The 18,444-nt window shown below is 39.2% G+C and overlaps 1 protein-coding gene across 1 annotated transcript in view; it reads left to right on the top strand.

The window, feature by feature from the left end:
• Positions 1-18,444, top strand: part of LOC132378818 (fibrillin-1-like) — a 377,797-nt gene that overhangs the window by 70,150 nt on the left and 289,203 nt on the right. The window contains exon 6 of the mRNA XM_059946042.1: positions 14,245-14,442. Coding sequence (XP_059802025.1) covers positions 14,245-14,442 — 198 coding nt within the window. The remainder of the gene's footprint in view (positions 1-14,244; positions 14,443-18,444) is intronic.

Below are 18,444 nucleotides of genomic sequence, written 5' to 3' on the forward strand. Positions count from 1 at the left end.
AGATAGGATTGCAGGGGTGTTGAAAAATTGGGGGGACCAGAGCATATCGCTTGAATGGGTGGCTGAGGAAGAAAACCTCATCATATTTTAAATTTAACTGGGTAAATTGTTGGAATTGTAACCTACCAAGACCTGTGAAGCAGGAGAAAGCCAATTTGTTCCATTAGCTTTTTAGGGTTTGTTGGGCTGAATGACTTTTTTCTATGTCATAGATGTTTGACTCTGGGTGACTCACCTTCTCATTCCACCCAGGCCTCTGAGACTGAGGTAACATAATGAGCATTTGAACCAAGTGCATTCCCAACAAGTAAAAAAGGGCTACTTCAAAATTTAGACCTGTCCTTCCAAAGATTTTGGGGAACATAAAAATTAAGGTAAGGTAGTTAAAGGAAGGCTTAAGTGCTCACTTTATCATATGGTCTCTTTTGAAAAACATGCCATTAGATTACAGTAGTGACCTTGCAGACCTTGACACTGCATTTAATTTTATATTGTACACTATAAATATTACCTAATCAGAATCCACATCAATGACTGCTTTGATTTACTGTATTTATTTCTATGATATATCTGGACAATGTTGGTGCTTGAGTCAGTGTTTGGTTTTTAATGTTGTGTTTGTTTGTTTGCACAACTGTGTGGTCAGAGGAAATTTGCATTTGAATTCCAGCTAAACTCCAAGGCTTTATTCAGACTAAATTTGAACGCATATCTGTTATCCCTAATATCAGAGATTCCTATTTTTTCCTTTTGTGGATGATTCAAGTTTGTTTCAACGTGGCACCTTTGTCAGAAATTTTGGATGTAGAGATCTTGTATTCAGCTGGAGCCAGCATGTCTGTAAGGTGGAGCATTAAGACGGTTTTAAAATGAACACAAGCTGCTTAGTAATCAGATTTGTTCTACAGTATATGCGGAATAACTTGTGATGTTCTGTAAAGCGTAGAATCATGGATCAACCCTTAATATATTTGTTGGAAATAGAAATGAATGATTATGAAAAAAACACATCACAAATAGAAATTAGATTGACTTGGGATAAGTAATTTTATGAGCATAACATCTGAACAGACTTGAGAACTTTGTAAGTTGGAACTGGTCTTATAATTCCATAAGGGAAAGTTATGTTAAATTAATTATTTGCAGCTACTTGTAGTTGTGTAGTACAGGAAGATGAGGCATGGTTACCATTTTGTTCTTCTGGATTTTAGCTATGTAAAATGAAAATAACAAAGTCACTTTGATAGTTTATCCTGATTAAATAACCATTCGTTTTCCTTATGTATACAGAACTTAAGTACAGTTGCTCTTATAATAAATTTAAACATATAGCCATATAAATTTGCAACTGGCTTTGCAATATTAAAACTAAATATGTACAAGATCCAAAATAATGAATTAAACTGCTTGATTACATTAAATGATTAGTATAACTTGCTGATGAAATATAAATATTCATTGTTGAAAACCCTATTACCACATTCATGGTTCAGTTAACATACATAAGACTAGAGTTATAGAATCATGATTCTATGATCTAAAACTGAATATGTCCAATTTTGTCAGAGATTTTGGAAATAGAGATCGTGTATTCATTTGGATCCAATATGTCTATAAGGTGGAGCATTGTCTGTTTTAAAATAAACACATTTAGTAATCAGATTTATTCTACAGTAAATGCACAACAATTTCTTTGTGATGTTTTATGAAAAATGCAGAATGATGGATCAACCCTTAATATATTTGTTGGAAATAGAAATTAGCTATTATGAAAAAAACTACATATCACAAACATTACAAAGATTGACTAGGGATAAGTAATTTGATGAGCATAACATCTGAACAGACTGAGAAGTTTATAAGTGGGAACTGGTTTTATAATACCAGGTATAAAATCATGAATCTATGATCTAAAACTAAGTATGTCTACTTTTGTCAGAGATTTTGGGAATAGCATGATTATTAACATCATTATGTCAAAATTTAGATTAGGACTTGACTTGATTTAACTGTGCACAGAACATGGAACCATAGTAAAATAGTGATTTTAGTAAACGCACAAATTTAAAAGTTACTTAGCATTTCATTCCCTACAGGACTAAATCTCAAAGTCTTTGAGTGGGAATACGTATAAGTTATTGTTACAAAACAATAATAAATTGAAAATGCTTGAAAAGGGGACAATGGGGTAGAAGATTCAAACCATTTTAATTAGTTGATGTTATTCAAAATACTGAACAGTATGTAAACTAATGACACATCAGTGATGCTTGAAGGAAGAGGAGAAATTTAGTGCTGTAATAAATCTCATTAGCTTGTTTCTGAGCTGTAAATACTATTTATTCAGATCAACAAATCCAAGAGCACAGTTTGTGCTACCCAAGAACCTCTTTTCAATATTCTTCATTTTATTTCAAATATTTCAAATACTTTTCTCCCTCCTCTATATTTTTCCTTTAGACCTATCTATCCCTTTGAGGCTTATCTGCTTCTTGTTGAGATTTCCACATAGGACATAAGCTAGTACATCATAGTATAGGCCCTTCAGCCTACAATGTTGTGCCAACCTTTTAACCTATTCAACCCTTCCCTCCTACATAGCACATAATCTTCCACTTTTCATTTATCTATGTACCTATCTAAGAGTCTCTTAAATGTCCATAATGTATCAGCCCCCTACCACCAGCCGTAGTAATGCATTCCGTTGCACATAACACAGTTTTTAAAAAAAACTACTTATTACATCTTCCCTGAACTTTCCTCCACTTATCTAAAAATAAAGTCCTCTGACATTAGCCATTGCCACCCTGGGAAAAAGCACTGGTTGTCTACTCTCTCTGCCGCTTATCATCTTACATATCTCTATCAAGTCACCTCTTATCCTGTTTTATTCCAAAGGAAAAAAAAACACTTGCTCTCAACATTTCCTCATATGACATATTCTCTAATGTAGGCAATCTCCTGGTTAATCTCCTCTGCACCCTCACGAAAGCTTCCACAGCCTTTTCTATAATGAGATTGCCAGAAAAGAACAGAATATACCAAGTGTAGTCAACCAGAGTGTTATGCAGCTGCAGCAGTGTCATCTTGAAGTCAGACCCAACCAATGAAAGTAAACACACTGTACTCTTTCTTAACCATTATAGCAACCTGTGTGGCAACTTGAGGGATCTATGGACTTGGATCCCAAGATTCCTCTGTTCCTCTACTGCTAACAACTCTGCCATTAACATTGTATTCTTTCTTCAAGTTCAACCTTCCAAAGTATATAATTTTATACTTTTCCACATTGACCTCCATCTGCCACTTCTTAGCCCATCTTTGCATCTTGCCTAGGACCTGTAGTAACCTACTGTATGATAGCCTTCTACACCTTCCACATCACCAATCTTAGCATCTTAACATACTGCATCTCTGTGTGGTATCTCAGTTGTACAGCAGCTGATAGAAACGCACTTCAGTGGGTCGTCTTTAGCGTACAGAAGATCATCGGGACATAGCTCCCAGTCCTGGAGGACACCTACAGCTCATGCTGCTTAAGGAAAGCTACAAGCATCTGTGAGGACAATATACACCCATGCAATCATCTGTTTGAACTTCTTCCATCTGGCAGACATTACAAGACTTTCTATGCCCACACTTCCAGTCTGAACCAATCGATCAAGCATCATCCATAAATGTTTTACTTTTAATACTGGTTTTATGGCTGTCCTGCATCTGCGTTGTGCTTTTGTACTGCTGGACATTGCTTATACTGGCTGGTTACTTGATTTTGTTTATTGTTTTGTAGTATTGAGTACGAGAGTTGCAAACTCATATTCGCTGTATTGGTGCATGACAAATTGTACTATGCAATGACAATAAAGATATTTCAATTTCATTTCAAACTTACTCAGCCAGTCTTCCACTTCCTAATCCAAGTGATTTATAAAAATCACAAAGAGCACAGGTCTCAGAACAAATCCCTGAAGAACACCTCTAGTCACCAAGCTCTAGGCAGAAAATGTTTTATCTAGTTCTTCCCTCTGCCTGCTGAAGACAAGAAGTTTCCAAATCTATGCTGCCAGGGTTCCATGGACCCCATGCCTCATGATTATCTAAATGGTTCTCTGCACTAACTGCCTATCCCATTTATTTTTCTTCATAGTTAACCAGATACCCTCCACATATAACTTGGGTGCAGCTATTTTCTAGTAACTCCTGTCTATCAGCCTCTCAGATTTCCGACTAATATGTTCAGCTCCACTTCCCTAACACAGTCAGTATGCTGGATGCATTTCTCTCAGGTGTATTATCACGGACACTGAAGGTCTCCTACCCACACCCACTAAATTTCCCCCCCAAAAATAGTATCAAAAAATCTAATGCTTCGGAGAAAGTCATATACCTGTATACATTTCAATTGGAGTTATATCCTAGCACACTTACCATGTTAAACTCTGTCAGTCCCAAAGATCTCAATTTAACAATTAGATGTTTCCTTTGCACCTCTTAGGGACTACATTCTAATATATCACAAACAAGAGAAAATCTGTAGATGCTGGAAATCTAAGAAACATAGACAAAGTACTGGCAACATCTATGAGAACGATTAGTCGATGTCTTGGGCTGAGAATCCTCCAGCATATTGTGCGTGTTGTTTGAACAATATATGCTGCACTGTTTTCAGACAAGAGTACTCCCCTCATACAATGACATGCAAAAGTTTGAACACCCCGGTCAATATTTCTGTTACTGTGAATAGTTAAGTGAGTAGAAGATGACTTGATCTCCAAAAGTCATAAAGTTAAAGATGAAACATTCTTTTCAACGTTTTAAGCAAGATTGGTGTATTATTTTTGTTTTGTACAATTTCAGAGTGAAAAAAAGGAAAGGAGCACCATGCAAAAGTTTGGGCATCCCAAGAGATTTGAGCTCTCAGATAACTTTTACCAAGGTCTCAGACCTTAATTAGCTTGTTAGGGCTACAGCTTGTTCACAGTCATTGTTAGGAAAGGCCAGGTGATGCAAATTTCAAAGCTTTATAAATATCCTGACTCCCCAAACCTTGTCCCAACAATCAGCAGCCATGGGCTCATCTAAGCAGCTGCCTAGCACTCTGAAAGTTAAAGTGAATGATGCCTACAAAGCAGGAGAAGGCTGTAAGAAGATAGCAAAGCAGTTTCAGGTAGCCGTCCATTTCCTCAGTTCGTAATGTAATTAAGAAATAGTAGTTAACAGGAATGGTGGAGGTCAAGTTGAGGTCTGGAAAACCAAGAAAACTTTCTGAGAGAACTGCTTGTAGGATTGCTAGAAAGGCAAATCAAAACCCCTGTTTGACTGCAAAAGACCTTCAAGAAGATTTAGCAGACTCTGGAGTGGTGGTGCACTTTTCTACTGAGCAGCGACACCTGCACAAATATGACCTTCATGGAACAGTCATCAGAAGAAAACCTTTACTGCGTCCTCACCACAAAGTTCAGCATCAGAAGTTTGCAAAGAAACATCTAAACAAGCTTGATGCATTTTGGAAACAAATCCTGTAGACTGATGAAGTTAAAATAGAACTTTTTGGCTGCAATGAGCAAAGGTACTTTGGGAGGAAAAAATGGGTGCAGAATTTCATGAAAAGAACATCTCTCCAACTGTTAAGCACGGGGGTGGATCGATTGTGCTTTGGGCTTGTGTTGCAGCCAGCGGCACTGGGAACATTTCACTGGTAGAGGAAAGAATGAATTCAATTAAATAGCAGCAAATTTTGGAAGCAAACATCACACCGTCTATGAAAAAGCTGAAGATAAAAAGAGGATGGTTTCTACAACCACTTGGCCACGCACCAGCATCTTCAAAAATCTGTGGATAGACCTCAAAAGAACAGTGCATGCAAGACAGCCCAAGAATCTCACAGAACTAGAAGCCTGTTGCAAGGAAAAATGAGTGAAAATCCCCCAAACAAGAATTGAAAGACTCTTTGCTGGCTACAGAAAGCGTTTACGAGCTGTGATACTTGCCAAAGGAGGTGTTACTAAGTACTGATCATGCAGGGCACCCAAACTTTTGCTTTGGGCCCTTTTCCTTTTTTGTCATTTTGAAACTGTAAAAGATGGAAATAAAAAAAGCAATCTTGCTTAAAATGTTAAAGAAATGTGTCATCCTTTACTTTATGCCTTTTGGAATCAGGTCATCTTTTACTCGCTTAGCTATTCACAGTAACAGAAATTTTGTGCAGGGTGCCCAAACTTTTGCATGCCACTGTATGCCCGTACCCTGTATATTAATTTTGAACAAGTAATTATACAGTCTAGTATGTCTAATACATAAATGTGTAAGTATAACTTCCACCTTCCTTTTATACCCATCTCCCAATAGAGCTCCCACCATCCTCTGAATTTTACATAAATGCCACCTGTCCTTTCCCTATTCCAACTTTGTTGCCACAATAATTGAATAGACTTTTTAATTATGGCTTTCACCTCCCCTCTATGCAAAGGCACCACTATATTTAAATTCTTGATTTTAAGTGACTGTTTGGCCAGAATATCTGCACTTCATTTTCTTTAACCCCAACATGGACAAGGACTCATAAGAAATGGATACACAAGCCTGGACTCTGCAGCCTCAACAGATGTCCAATCTCAAGAAGAATGTCTGGCTTACAAGTTGAAGTACCTGTTTTAATAAATGTCAAAATCGAGAACAAATCAGAGCATGAAGTACACAATCAGTGTGTACTTCTTTGACCCATTCCAAGGCTAAATTGATAGCAACCATCTTAGAGGTCAATACTGATGCTTTGTCTGATAATCTTTTCTTAATAGTCACCTGAAACTTTGGAACATAAACAGAAACACCTGAATGAAATGTCACTGGATCTTTTGAGCCATCTGTATAGTTATGAAAGAAGCTATAATTTCTGCCTTGTATGTATTACTGAACTACCTCTGGCACTAATATACAATCAGTCTTCATCTTGACCTTTTCTTGAAGGCTTAAATCATCTATGCAAAGGAAAAGCAATGGCAGAGCAACAGAAAGGGGTACACTGGGACCATACTCCACATTAAACAATCCAGGATTTTGTGCCCATTTATTTCCCATCCACCCGAAGCTGAAAACCTTACAAATGCAGAGCTCCCAACACTCTACCAGTGTTACCGGTATTGGATAACCAACTTATATCCTATTATGTTAACCCAGTAAACCATTGCTAACTGTAACCTCCGTAGATCTAAGGTTTGTCATCCATCTCTACCAGCAATGCTGGAATATGAATGATTGAATAGCACCACAACATAATCTCAATGCTTCACTGTGAACTTTATCTAGGGGCTTTAAGACACACAAGCAACATGTCTATAATCAAAGACCAATCTGATTAAGTGACCTCCTGCTCACACCCCAGTCACAGCCCACTAAGCACCTGAGCACACTAAGGGCTTTTTTCACACTTCTCCAGCATTGTATTCACCTTGTGTCCATCCACGTACCAGAAACTTTACCACTGACTCTTGTTTAAAAGATTTACCATGTAACTTGAAATCAGTTGTGGGTGTAATGTTCCTTTTACAAAAACAAATAATTTGAGTCTTCACAACCCAATTTAAAATTCCACCAACATCCCCATTCCTCTACTTCATTAATAGTTGTCTGCATTTTCCTAACTTATGTAATGTATGTTCCTGCTGCTTTTTCACACTACACTGCCATCAACATATATTGATTTGGGAAAGTATGCACCAACATTTAAGAAAATGCCATCAATCAATGACCTTTCTGCTGACCATATCATTTTTATTGGCTGTTGCCAATTAACTAATTATCCAATTGATTTTAACCTAACAATTTTGCAAATTGCCTCTATTAGGCTCCTGCTTGTTGAAATTGCACGGAAAGTCCTGCAACTCACCAATCTTTAACTCCTCACTCTTGTACCAGGTCCTGGCTCTTGACCATCTTTGAATAAAGAAAATTCTGCATATTTCTTCATTTGTTACTTTTCATAAAAAAATTGAATATTAATACTTGATAGTTTTGTCAAGTGAGACATCCTATCACAATGTGCTGATTAAGTAGACCAGTAAAATAAGTAATTTTCTGGATTGGATTATTCTTGCATTTTGTTGGCAGGTTATCCCTGAGCAATTTTCCATATTATCAGGTCATTGTTAGTGTTATGATTGCAGATGATAGCCCAGTTAGAAATGCTACTGGTTGTGAAGCACATCTTCATCAGTATGATTGGAATACTATCAGAGCCTATACCCTTTGCTGTAAGCATCATGCTATTCTGTTTCTGGCTTCTGCTATAACATGAACATTTCGAAGACTGAAGGAGGCTGCAATTGATCTTCCCCCAGCTGTTCTGATAATGTACTTGCTGATGTTTTCGCTTGGGACTTTTGCACTAATGCGGAGTTTGCCATTATTGTTGTTGGGAATGTTCTTGAATACCTACCTCACATTAGCAATTTTTATTTTAGAGCATTCTAATTGGTTGCATCTGGTATGGAGGGGGCACTATATAGTATTGGAAAACCTGCAGTAAGTTGCAAATTCAGTCAGCTCTATCATGAGCACTAGCCTCCTCAGCATCACAGATATTTTCAGAAGGCGATGCCTCAGAAAGGCAGCATCCATCATTAAGGACCTCTATTACTTAGGACATGCCCTGTTCTCATTGCTACCATCAAAGGGGAGGTACAGGAGCCTAAAGATACACACACACTCAATGTTTTGGGAACCCTGCACTAGTAAAAAAAAAGTACAGGCGTTTTAGGTATGGTGAATTTCTATAACTGCTTCATTCTGCAAGCAACTGAATTTAAACCCCTTCTATCGATTGCACTTAAAGGTAGTACCCCTAATCAAGTACTTGACTGGTCAGCAAACATGACCAAGGCATTTGATGATACCAAACAAGCTCTTTCCAACGCAACCCTACTGGTGTACCCATTCCACAATGCACTTATAGCCATTACTACTGATTTTATTCCTGACACCACAAATGCCTGGTCAGCCTCTCAACAGTATTCTACCCTCAGTAAATTCAATTCCTTTTCACCTATTCCTACCTCCCATCATGATATACAACACACTTGGGTTTCTGTTTACCTACGTTCTGCCTCGTTTGTTTTCATCTGCCATGATGCACACCAACATCCCCTCAGGCTCACTTACGATGGCCGGTTCAGCATTTTGGAACGGAGAGAAAAGACTTTTATCACAGATAACAAGGGTATGCAAATATATTTTGGCAGATTGCCTTAAACCGGCCTACCAAGATTTGGAGGATTAAGCTGCCATACCCCTGCCATCACGACATGACCGTGAGATTGTCAACAAACCATTGGATGAGCTAAAGGCACCTGCTATTCTTCTATCCATGGAACATAGGACCCGAGCCAGGCAGCTCATCTGAGCATCAGACAGGCTCACAATGATGGTTTTAGTGAATTCTGTGGGGAGGGGGGGTTCCTGTGTAGGGTAATGTAATTGGTGGAAATGTACATAATTCACAACTACCAACATTGGGTTATGATTCACTTTAAGAAGCTGGTTTGATGTGATAGCATAACTATGTGAGTTTCTGTTATCACACTTTGAATTCAGTTTTGGAGTTGTTATGGTTTTTTCTTAAACATAAAACACCTCACGCTGTTTTATTGGCAAAGACCTACAATCTCTTCCATGTTTCTGCATTTAACCAGGACAGATACCGTGGCCGGAAATGATGTGAACATAAAATATTGGTGCAGAATTGGGTTATTCAGCCCTCCAAGTCTGCCCAGATTTTTTTCTAAACCCTACTCTTTCGCCTTCTCCCCATAGCCCTTAACTCTCCTAGAATTAAAAATCTATAGATCTAAGCCAGCCTTAAATACATCTAATGATTTGGACTACACAGCCTCCTGTAGTAATGAATTGCTCAGACTCATGATCCTATGATTGAAGAAATTCTAAAGGGATGTTTCTTTATTCTGAGACTGTACTCTCAGAACCTAGACTCTCCAGCAAATGGAAACATCCCTTCCATGTAACAGTTGAAGAGGGGCATGAATTTATAAGGTTACATATTGTCGTTGAATATAGTCCTGCTGCTTCTTAATGTACATATACATAGTTTGATTCTGAATTTCATCTAACTTAGCATATTCCTAGTGCCAAACAACATGATAAACTGTTTTCTTAGTACATGTTTAGGTTGGAAATTCAGAGTATTCCATTGGAATAGTGAAAGCAAGATGACGTTAGATATGAAGTGATTTTGGCTTATTATCAGGACTGTCACTTTATTACATGAATTGTATATATTGTGATTTAAATAACACCGAGTATTTTAGCACACTAAGCATTTGAGCCAACAAGAGAGAGGTTTCACAGGATTTTTGAAATAGCTTTCCAATCCACATAATGTCCAGATTATTGCCTTGGTTTCTGCTCACTGTCTCAACATCCTGCAGTGACCCCTGCAGTGACTCCTTGCTGTCATTATTAAGGCCATTCCCGGTCCTCTGTTGTTAGACCTTGGCTGCTTAAGAGTATAGGAGTGAAAGCAAGCTACGGTGTCCATTGGGTGTGAGTAACTGAGTTGGCTCTGACTTGAAACAACGCAATCAATCAGTATAGGAAGAGGATAGAAAAAAGGTTAGAGGGAGGAAAGATTAGAGAAAGAAAGAATGGAATAGAAAGGATATGTTCAGGGAAGGAGAGGAGCTTGGAGGGATTGAAAGAAATCACTTCCCCTTCCATTATCTATCTTCTCCAACTGTCACTTTCCCACATAACCACTTTACCTCTCTCTCACCACCAATTTTCCCCTGCCATTCCCTATACAACTCCACTCTTCCCTGAGCCTTTCCTTTGGCACAGTCCCTACTCTTCCCTCACCACCCCCTCCAAGTTACCTTATACACAATTTTTTCTTGCTGTCCCCACCCTCCAAGTTGCCCAACTCTAACCCACTGTCTTACTCTGGTTCTTACTCTCTTCCCCCCCCCACCACAAAATTGGAGTAGGCGCAAGTCACCCTCAATCCTGTGTGATGTCCTAATAGATAAGAATCAGGAAGTCTTTCTTGTTCCAAATATGCAAGCTAAGTTGCATATTAAGTTTTAAAACCTCAAGTTTTTAAATGCATTTTTGATCTCTATGGTTGCAGTGCTGTGTAGGTTCATTAAATTGATTCATGCTACAAATTAGTTATACTTTGAAGAAATATTAATGTAAAATTGGCTTCAATTCACTAATGTTTAGAGAAATCAGAGCTGATCTCATTGAGTGGAACTGGATTCTGAGGGAGATTAATGGCTGGAAGCTGCTTCCTCAGATCAGAGAATGAAAATCCTGGGGCATGATACATATAAGTTGTTCATTTTGCGCGTTATTGCAAGGAGAGGAAAGGTTTGTTCTCTCAATGAGGTTAATGTGTTTAGATACCTTTTCAAATCTAAAGGTTGCATATATGCACTATAACACTTGGATGATGTAATTTCTTAATAGAAGTGTTGATTTGTTCTGTTATGGGCACTGACTCTCTGGGCACAGAGCTCGGAAAAAGCGACGCAACAGACTTTTAGCATCGTAAATCAGCTAGTTGTTTGTTATGTCTCTCCTCTCGCTGTGAAATGGGGACAAATCTTTTTCCCTTATTGGAGAGAGAGAGAGAGAGAGAGAGAGCCTGTGGTATGTCGAATTACCAGGTAAACAAGCAGTCTTTGGGGTACTGCAAGTCAGTGTATTTACTGATGTTTGCTGCATGCTTGAGTGCTCAGTGAGGGCTTTTTTGCTGGTGGGGTGTGTCATTGCCTTGCTGCTGCTTGTGTGTGGGAGTGAGGAGCTGGGGGAGGGCTTTGGGGGGGTTCTAGCATTCATTCTTTGGGGTACTGTTTTTCGTGGGTGTTTGCAAAGAAAATTTATTTCAGGATGTATATTGTATACATTAAATGTTCCTATTGAAATCTATATTACTTTCAGAGGGCTTTGACAAGGTGCCGCACATGAGGCTGCTTACCAAGTTAAGAGCCCATGGTATTATAGGAAAGTTACCAACATGATTAGAGCTTTGGTTGAATGGTAGCAGATAGTGAGTGGGAATAAAAGGATTCTCTTTTGTTTGGTTGCCAGTGACCAGTGGTGTTCAGCTGAGGTCTGTGTTGGGGCCACTTCTTTTTATGCTGTATATAAATGATGGAATAGATGGTTTTGTTGCAAAGTTTGCAGATGGTACAAAGATTGGTGGAGGGGCAGGGAACAGATAGGATGCAGAAGGACTAAGACAGATTAGGACAATGGGCAAAAAAGTGGGAAATGAAATACAATATTGGAAAATGCATGGTCATGCACTTCGGTAGTAGAAATAAATGTGCAAACTATTTTCTAAATGGAGAGAAAATCCAGGAATCTGAGATGCAGAGGGTCTTGGGAGTCCTTGTACAGAACACTCTGAAGGTTAACTTGCAGGTTGAATCAGTGGTGAGGAAGTCAAGTGCCATGTTAGCATTCATTTCAAGAGTTCTAGAATACAAGAGCCAGGATGTATTGCTGAAGCTTTATAAGGCACTGGTGAGGCTTCACATTGAGTATTGTGAACAGTTTTGAGCCCCTCATCTTTGAAAAAATGTGCTGGCATTGGAGAGGGTCCAGAGGAGGTTTGCAAGAATGATTCCAGGAATTAAAGCGTTATCGTATGAGGAATGTTTGATGGCTCTGGATCTGTACTCACTGGAATTCAGTAGGATGAGGGGGATCTAATTGAAACCTTTCAAATGTTAAAAGGCCTAAGAGTAGATGTGGAAAGGGTATGTATTTCCCATGATCGGAGCATCTAGGACAAGAGGGCACAGCCTCAGGATAGAGGGGCACCCTTTTAAAACAGAAATGTGGAGACATTTTTTTAGCTAAAAGGTGGTGAATTTGTGGAATTTGTTACCATATTCAGCTGTGAAGACCAGGTCGTTGAGTGTATTTAAGACAGAGATTGATAGGCTCTTGATTAGACCTGGCATCAAAGGTTATTGGGAGATAGCCAGGAACTAGGGTTGAGGAGTAGATGGAATAAAAGGATCAGCTATGATTGAATGGCGGAGCAGACTCAATGGGCCAGATGACCTAATTCTGCTCCTAAGTCTTATGGTCTTATGGACATTATGGTTCTGATTGTTGTATCGTTACTATCAGTTTTTCTCTTCAGTTGCAGCTTTTTCACTACCAACTGATTTCTGAAGTAATTGGTGATGTGCTGTAAAAAGAAAGGTTGTCTAAGAATATAGGTTTCCTGGAAAGTTGAACAGAAGATTGAAAGATGAAATTTGATCTGTAGTTGAGTTTACTTGAGTTTATTGTCGTACATCCCAATAGATATGAGGTGATGAAATATGTGTAGGACATATACAGTGAATGATAGGGCACTTAGGAGCATTAATGAATGGAAAGACCTAGGAGTCCAAGTCAATTTCCCAAAAGTGGCAATACAGGTCATTAGGATATTAAAGAAGGCATCCAGTTTGTTTCCTTTCACAAGTCAGAGCATAAAATAGAAGAGCTGGGATATTATAGTGCAACTTTTCAAACCACTGTTAGGTCGCACTTTGAATATTTTATGCACTTCTGTTCATCATACTGTAGAAAGGATGTGATTGTCCTGGAGAGAATTCAAGTTCAATATAACTCAGTACTATTGAACTGACACCATCACATTTAGCAGACTCCATTACTTTTCCCTCAACTGCATTTCCCAGATTATTCACCGACTCAAGCTGAGTAGTCTGTCTGTAGTCCCAGCACTCTTTTAGACCCTGATCTGAGCAGCAGATCCTATATTCTTTCCATTATAAACACCATCTTTGCCACTATTTTCTGTATATGTATGGCTGCCTCTGAAATACTTCCTCTGCTCTCTTCTGTATTAATTCATAGTCTATTCAAATGATATTGATATTAACATAAAACCTGGAAATATGTAGAACTATGAAATATTTTGTTTGCCGTTTTTTGCCTAGGTCAAAAGTCACTAAACCTTTAACAATATATGTTGGTGTGCTGATACTAACATAAATATCAAACGGATGTTAACAAATGCATATTGTTAACAAATTATTGTTAACTACTATTGGTGCCTTTGCTAAATTTAATAATTGCATACTAAGTAAAGAATGATTTCCTATATTTAGACTTTCAGATAAATACTTCAGATAAAGAGAACTTACAATGTTTTTTTAAAGTAGATTATTAGTTGTGGTGTTTTCTAATAGCAAATACTTGTTTTAGATTACAGGACTGGACCATGCTTCACATCAGTAAACAACCAAATGTGCCAAGGGCAACTCAGTGGCATTATATGCACAAAAACCCTTTGCTGTGCAACAGTTGGACGAGCCTGGGGACATCCCTGTGAAATGTGCCCTGCCCAGCCACAGCCATGTCGTCGTGGCTTTATTCCTAATATCCGCACTGGAGCTTGTCAAGGTAAGAGGCGCATTTTTCACATGCAGAGCTGTTGAAGTTTAACAGGCAGTAACTTTAATGGAATTAAACTTTTTTTTCCATTTGAGTTTCTAGAAGAATCTGTGGGAGAGAACTGACAGCATGTTCCTTATAGCATGGTTCACTAAACTTAAAAAGTATTTGCTTTAGGTGAAGTGACAGCAACTGTGTTTCTTGGATGCCAGAGTGTGGCCAACATTTAATGAGCTGGACTTTGCCAAATCCTAATCATTTTGCAGCTTATTCATTAGCAGTGCAAAGGATTTTTTTTTCTCATGGAAGAAAATATTTTTGTAATGAACTAATCTTGCAAGATTGTGATCACATGAAATAAGCTTTAAGTGGTAAATTTACATAATATTTAAAATAAAAGCATTTGATGTAAGAGGGACACTCTGTTAGTTGGCACCGACCATGGATGTTGAGTCTTAGCTGTCAATATGCAGGCCAAGGCAGTATGATATGGAGATCAAGCTATTGCCTGTGCAGCAGGCACTCCCTCTCCACACGCTGATGAATCTAAAGGAACAGCATAGACCAGTACAGTTTAGCACAAGCGGCATCGCAGGAGTTGCTAGCAGTGTTGAACTTGGGGCAGCACAGTAGCATAGAGTTTAGTGCAATGTTATTGTACCTCGGGGCATCAGAGTTCAGAGTTCAATTCCAGAATCCTCTGTAAGGAGTCTCTGTATGTCCTCTCCATGGAATGTGCGGTTTCCCCAGGGTGCTCTGGTTTCCTCCACAGTCCAAAGACATATGGGGTAGGTTAATTTGTCATTGTAAATTGTCCTGTGATTAGATTAGGGTAAAATTGGGGTTGTTGGGCATTGCTGGGGCAGTGTGGCTTAGAAGGCCAGAAGGGCTTACTCCGTGCTGTATCACTCAATAAATAAACTCAATGTATGACTGCCTTCAGGACTCCAGCTCTGGATTTTTCCTCAAAGTTTACTCCCAAAGCTTTCCCCATGAGTGTGTATAGTTGCAAAGCAACAGAGGTTTGAGATCAAGGGTTTTCCTTCCCCTAGATGAGCTGCCAACCACTGCTAACAAACTCCATCAGTTTGAAGAGACTGGTTTTAAAACACTAGTAACCCACCTTTGCCCCTTCTTATCAGTAGAAATGGTTCCTTATGGTACTCATATAGGACTAGGTCATGTGGCCCAGCAAGACTGCTCTGCTATTCAATAAGATCATGGCTTGTCATCAAACGAGAGAAGATCTGCAGATGCTGGAAATCTGAACAACACACACAAAATGCTGGAGGAAGTCAGCAGGTCAGGAAAAAAGTACACTTGACATCTCGGTTGAGCCTGTTGGTATCACTACTGTTGATGCCATTGCCCCAGCTCACCACCACATAGAAGATTGTACTAGTGACAACAGACTGGTAGAACATGTGAAGGAGAGGCCTGCATACTCCAAAGGACCTCAGTCCCTTCAGGAAGTAGAGGCAACTCTGGCCCTTTTTGTACACAGCATCTATGTTAGTGCTCCATTCAAATCTGTCATCCAGGTGCACCCCCAGATACTTATAGGATCTCACCACATCCACATCCTCACCATCAATAGTAATAGTAATAGGGAGCACTGCAGGCTTAGTCGTCCTAAAGTCCATCACATCTCCTTTGTCTTACTGATGTTGAGCTGCCAATGATTCATTTGACAAAGTCCTCCACCAGAGCCCTGAATTCATCCTCCCATTATACACCCAATTATTGCTGAGTCATCAGTGAATTTCTGCAAATGACGTGACTCAGAGTTGTATCTAAAGTTTGAGGTATACAGGGTAATCAGGAAGGGAGTCAGTACAGTCCCTGTGGAGTTCCAGTGCTGCTTATAGCCATGTGCAACACGTAGCTCTGAAGGCACACCAACAGGTCTACCATTCACGTAGTCCATTATCCTGGATACAATGGAAGTGCTAACCTGCACTGAACAGAGCTTTTTCCCCAGCAATGAGGACTGTATGATACTGAAAGCCCTTGAGAAATCAAATCTTTCCTGCTTTATCCAAATAGGAGTAGGCTTTGTTCAGCAGGTAGATGACATCATCATTGACTCTAATGTGCTCCTGGTATGCAAACTGTAGAAAATGGAGGCTGATCTGACCAGGGTTGGAAGTAAGCCAGGACCTGCCTCTCTAGGGTCTTCATGATGTGTGAGGTCAGGGCCACTGGACAGTAGTCATTTAAGATTTTTGGTTGGCCCTTCTTAGGTACTAGCACCACACAATATGTTTTCCACAGTCAGGACCCTTTCCAGGCTGAGACTCAGATTGAAAATGTGCTGGAAAACTCCACGCAGCTGCTCAGCACAGTCCTTCAGGACCTTGTAGTTCACACCATCCAGTCCCAGTGCTTTGCCATTTCTGAGTTTCCCCAGAGCTGTATTGACTAGTTAGCCTAACATCTATGGCAGGTAAATTACTATAGAGATTTGTGAGGGAAAAGGTATACATTTATTGGAAAGCCAGGTTGATTAGAGGTAGTCAGCAAGGCTTTGTGCATGTGAGATCATGTCTTACAGACTTGCTTGAATTTTGTGATAATATGACAATGAAGGTTGATAAGGGCAAAATAGTTGGCATGATCTAGATAGACTTCACTGCCTTTGCTCAAATTCCACATGGTAGGCTACTCTGAAAAGAATCTAGAATTCAGAGAGAGCCACCTAATCGATACACTTTTGCCTTATTAGAAGGAAGTAAAAGGGTGATGATGGATGACTGTCGTTTTTATCAATAATTTGGATGAGAATGTGACAAGCACAGTTAGTAAGTTTACACAGTAAAATAGGTGACATAATCGACAACAGAAATTACAGGGGATCTATATAATTGACTTCAGCTTATTTTCTCATGTGCCTCCAAGTACCCTGAAATACATCCTTAACAATCTTCCCAACCACTGAGGTCAGACTATCATTCTATTTCTTCTGTCTCTCGTCATTCTTGAAGAGTGGAGTGACATTTCCAGTCCTCTGGAACCATGCCCAAATTCTTGAAGTATCATTATTAATGCCTCCACATCTCTTCAGACACCTCTTTTGGAAACCTGGGGTGTAGACCATCTGGTCCTGGTGACTTATCTAGCTTCAGATCTTTCAGTTTCCCAAGCACCTTCTGCTTATTAAAGACAACTTCACTCACTTCTGCCTGGGACACTCTTGAACTCTTTTCGTCCTTTATGACTTTTTTAGTTGCCTTCTGATTTTCAAAGCTTGCCAATCCTCTAACTTCCCACAATTTTTTGTTCTATTATATGACCTCTCTTTGGCTTTTACATTAGGTTTGATTTCTCTTGTTAACCATGGTTGCGTCATCCTGTGTTTAGAATACTTAATTTTCTTTGGGATATATCCATCCTATGCCTTCCAAATTACTCCTAGAAACTCGTGCCATTGCTATTCTGCTGTTATCCCTTGCTAGCTAGACATTCAATTGTGTACAATTCCTCTCTCGTGTCTCTGTAATTCCCTTTACTCCACTGTAGTACTGATACATCTGACTTTAGCTTCTCCTAAATTGTAGGGTAAATTCTATCATATTATGATCACTCACCCTGAAAGGTTTCTTTACCTTAAGCTCTCAAATCAATTCCAGTTCATTTCACAGCACTCAATCCACAATAGCTGACCGTAGTGGGCTCAATCACAAGCTGCTCTAAAAAACCATCGTGTAGCCATTCTACAAATTCCCCCTCTTGGGATCCAGCAACTGATTTTCCCAATCTACCTGCATATTGAAATCCCCCATGACTATTGTAACATTACCCTTTTGACATGCATTTTCTGCCTCCCATTGTAATTTGTAGACCACATCTTTGCTGTTGTTTGGAGGTCTGTATGTAACTCCCATTGAAGCTTTTTACCCTTGCATTTTCTTAGCTCTACCCACAATGATTCTACACCTTTCAATACTGTATCACCTCTTTCTAATGATTTGATTTCATTTTTTACCAATAGAGCGACCCCTATCCCTCTAT

This window comes from Hypanus sabinus, chromosome 21 (genome assembly GCF_030144855.1).
Source record: "Hypanus sabinus isolate sHypSab1 chromosome 21, sHypSab1.hap1, whole genome shotgun sequence".
NCBI lineage: Eukaryota > Metazoa > Chordata > Chondrichthyes > Myliobatiformes > Dasyatidae > Hypanus > Hypanus sabinus.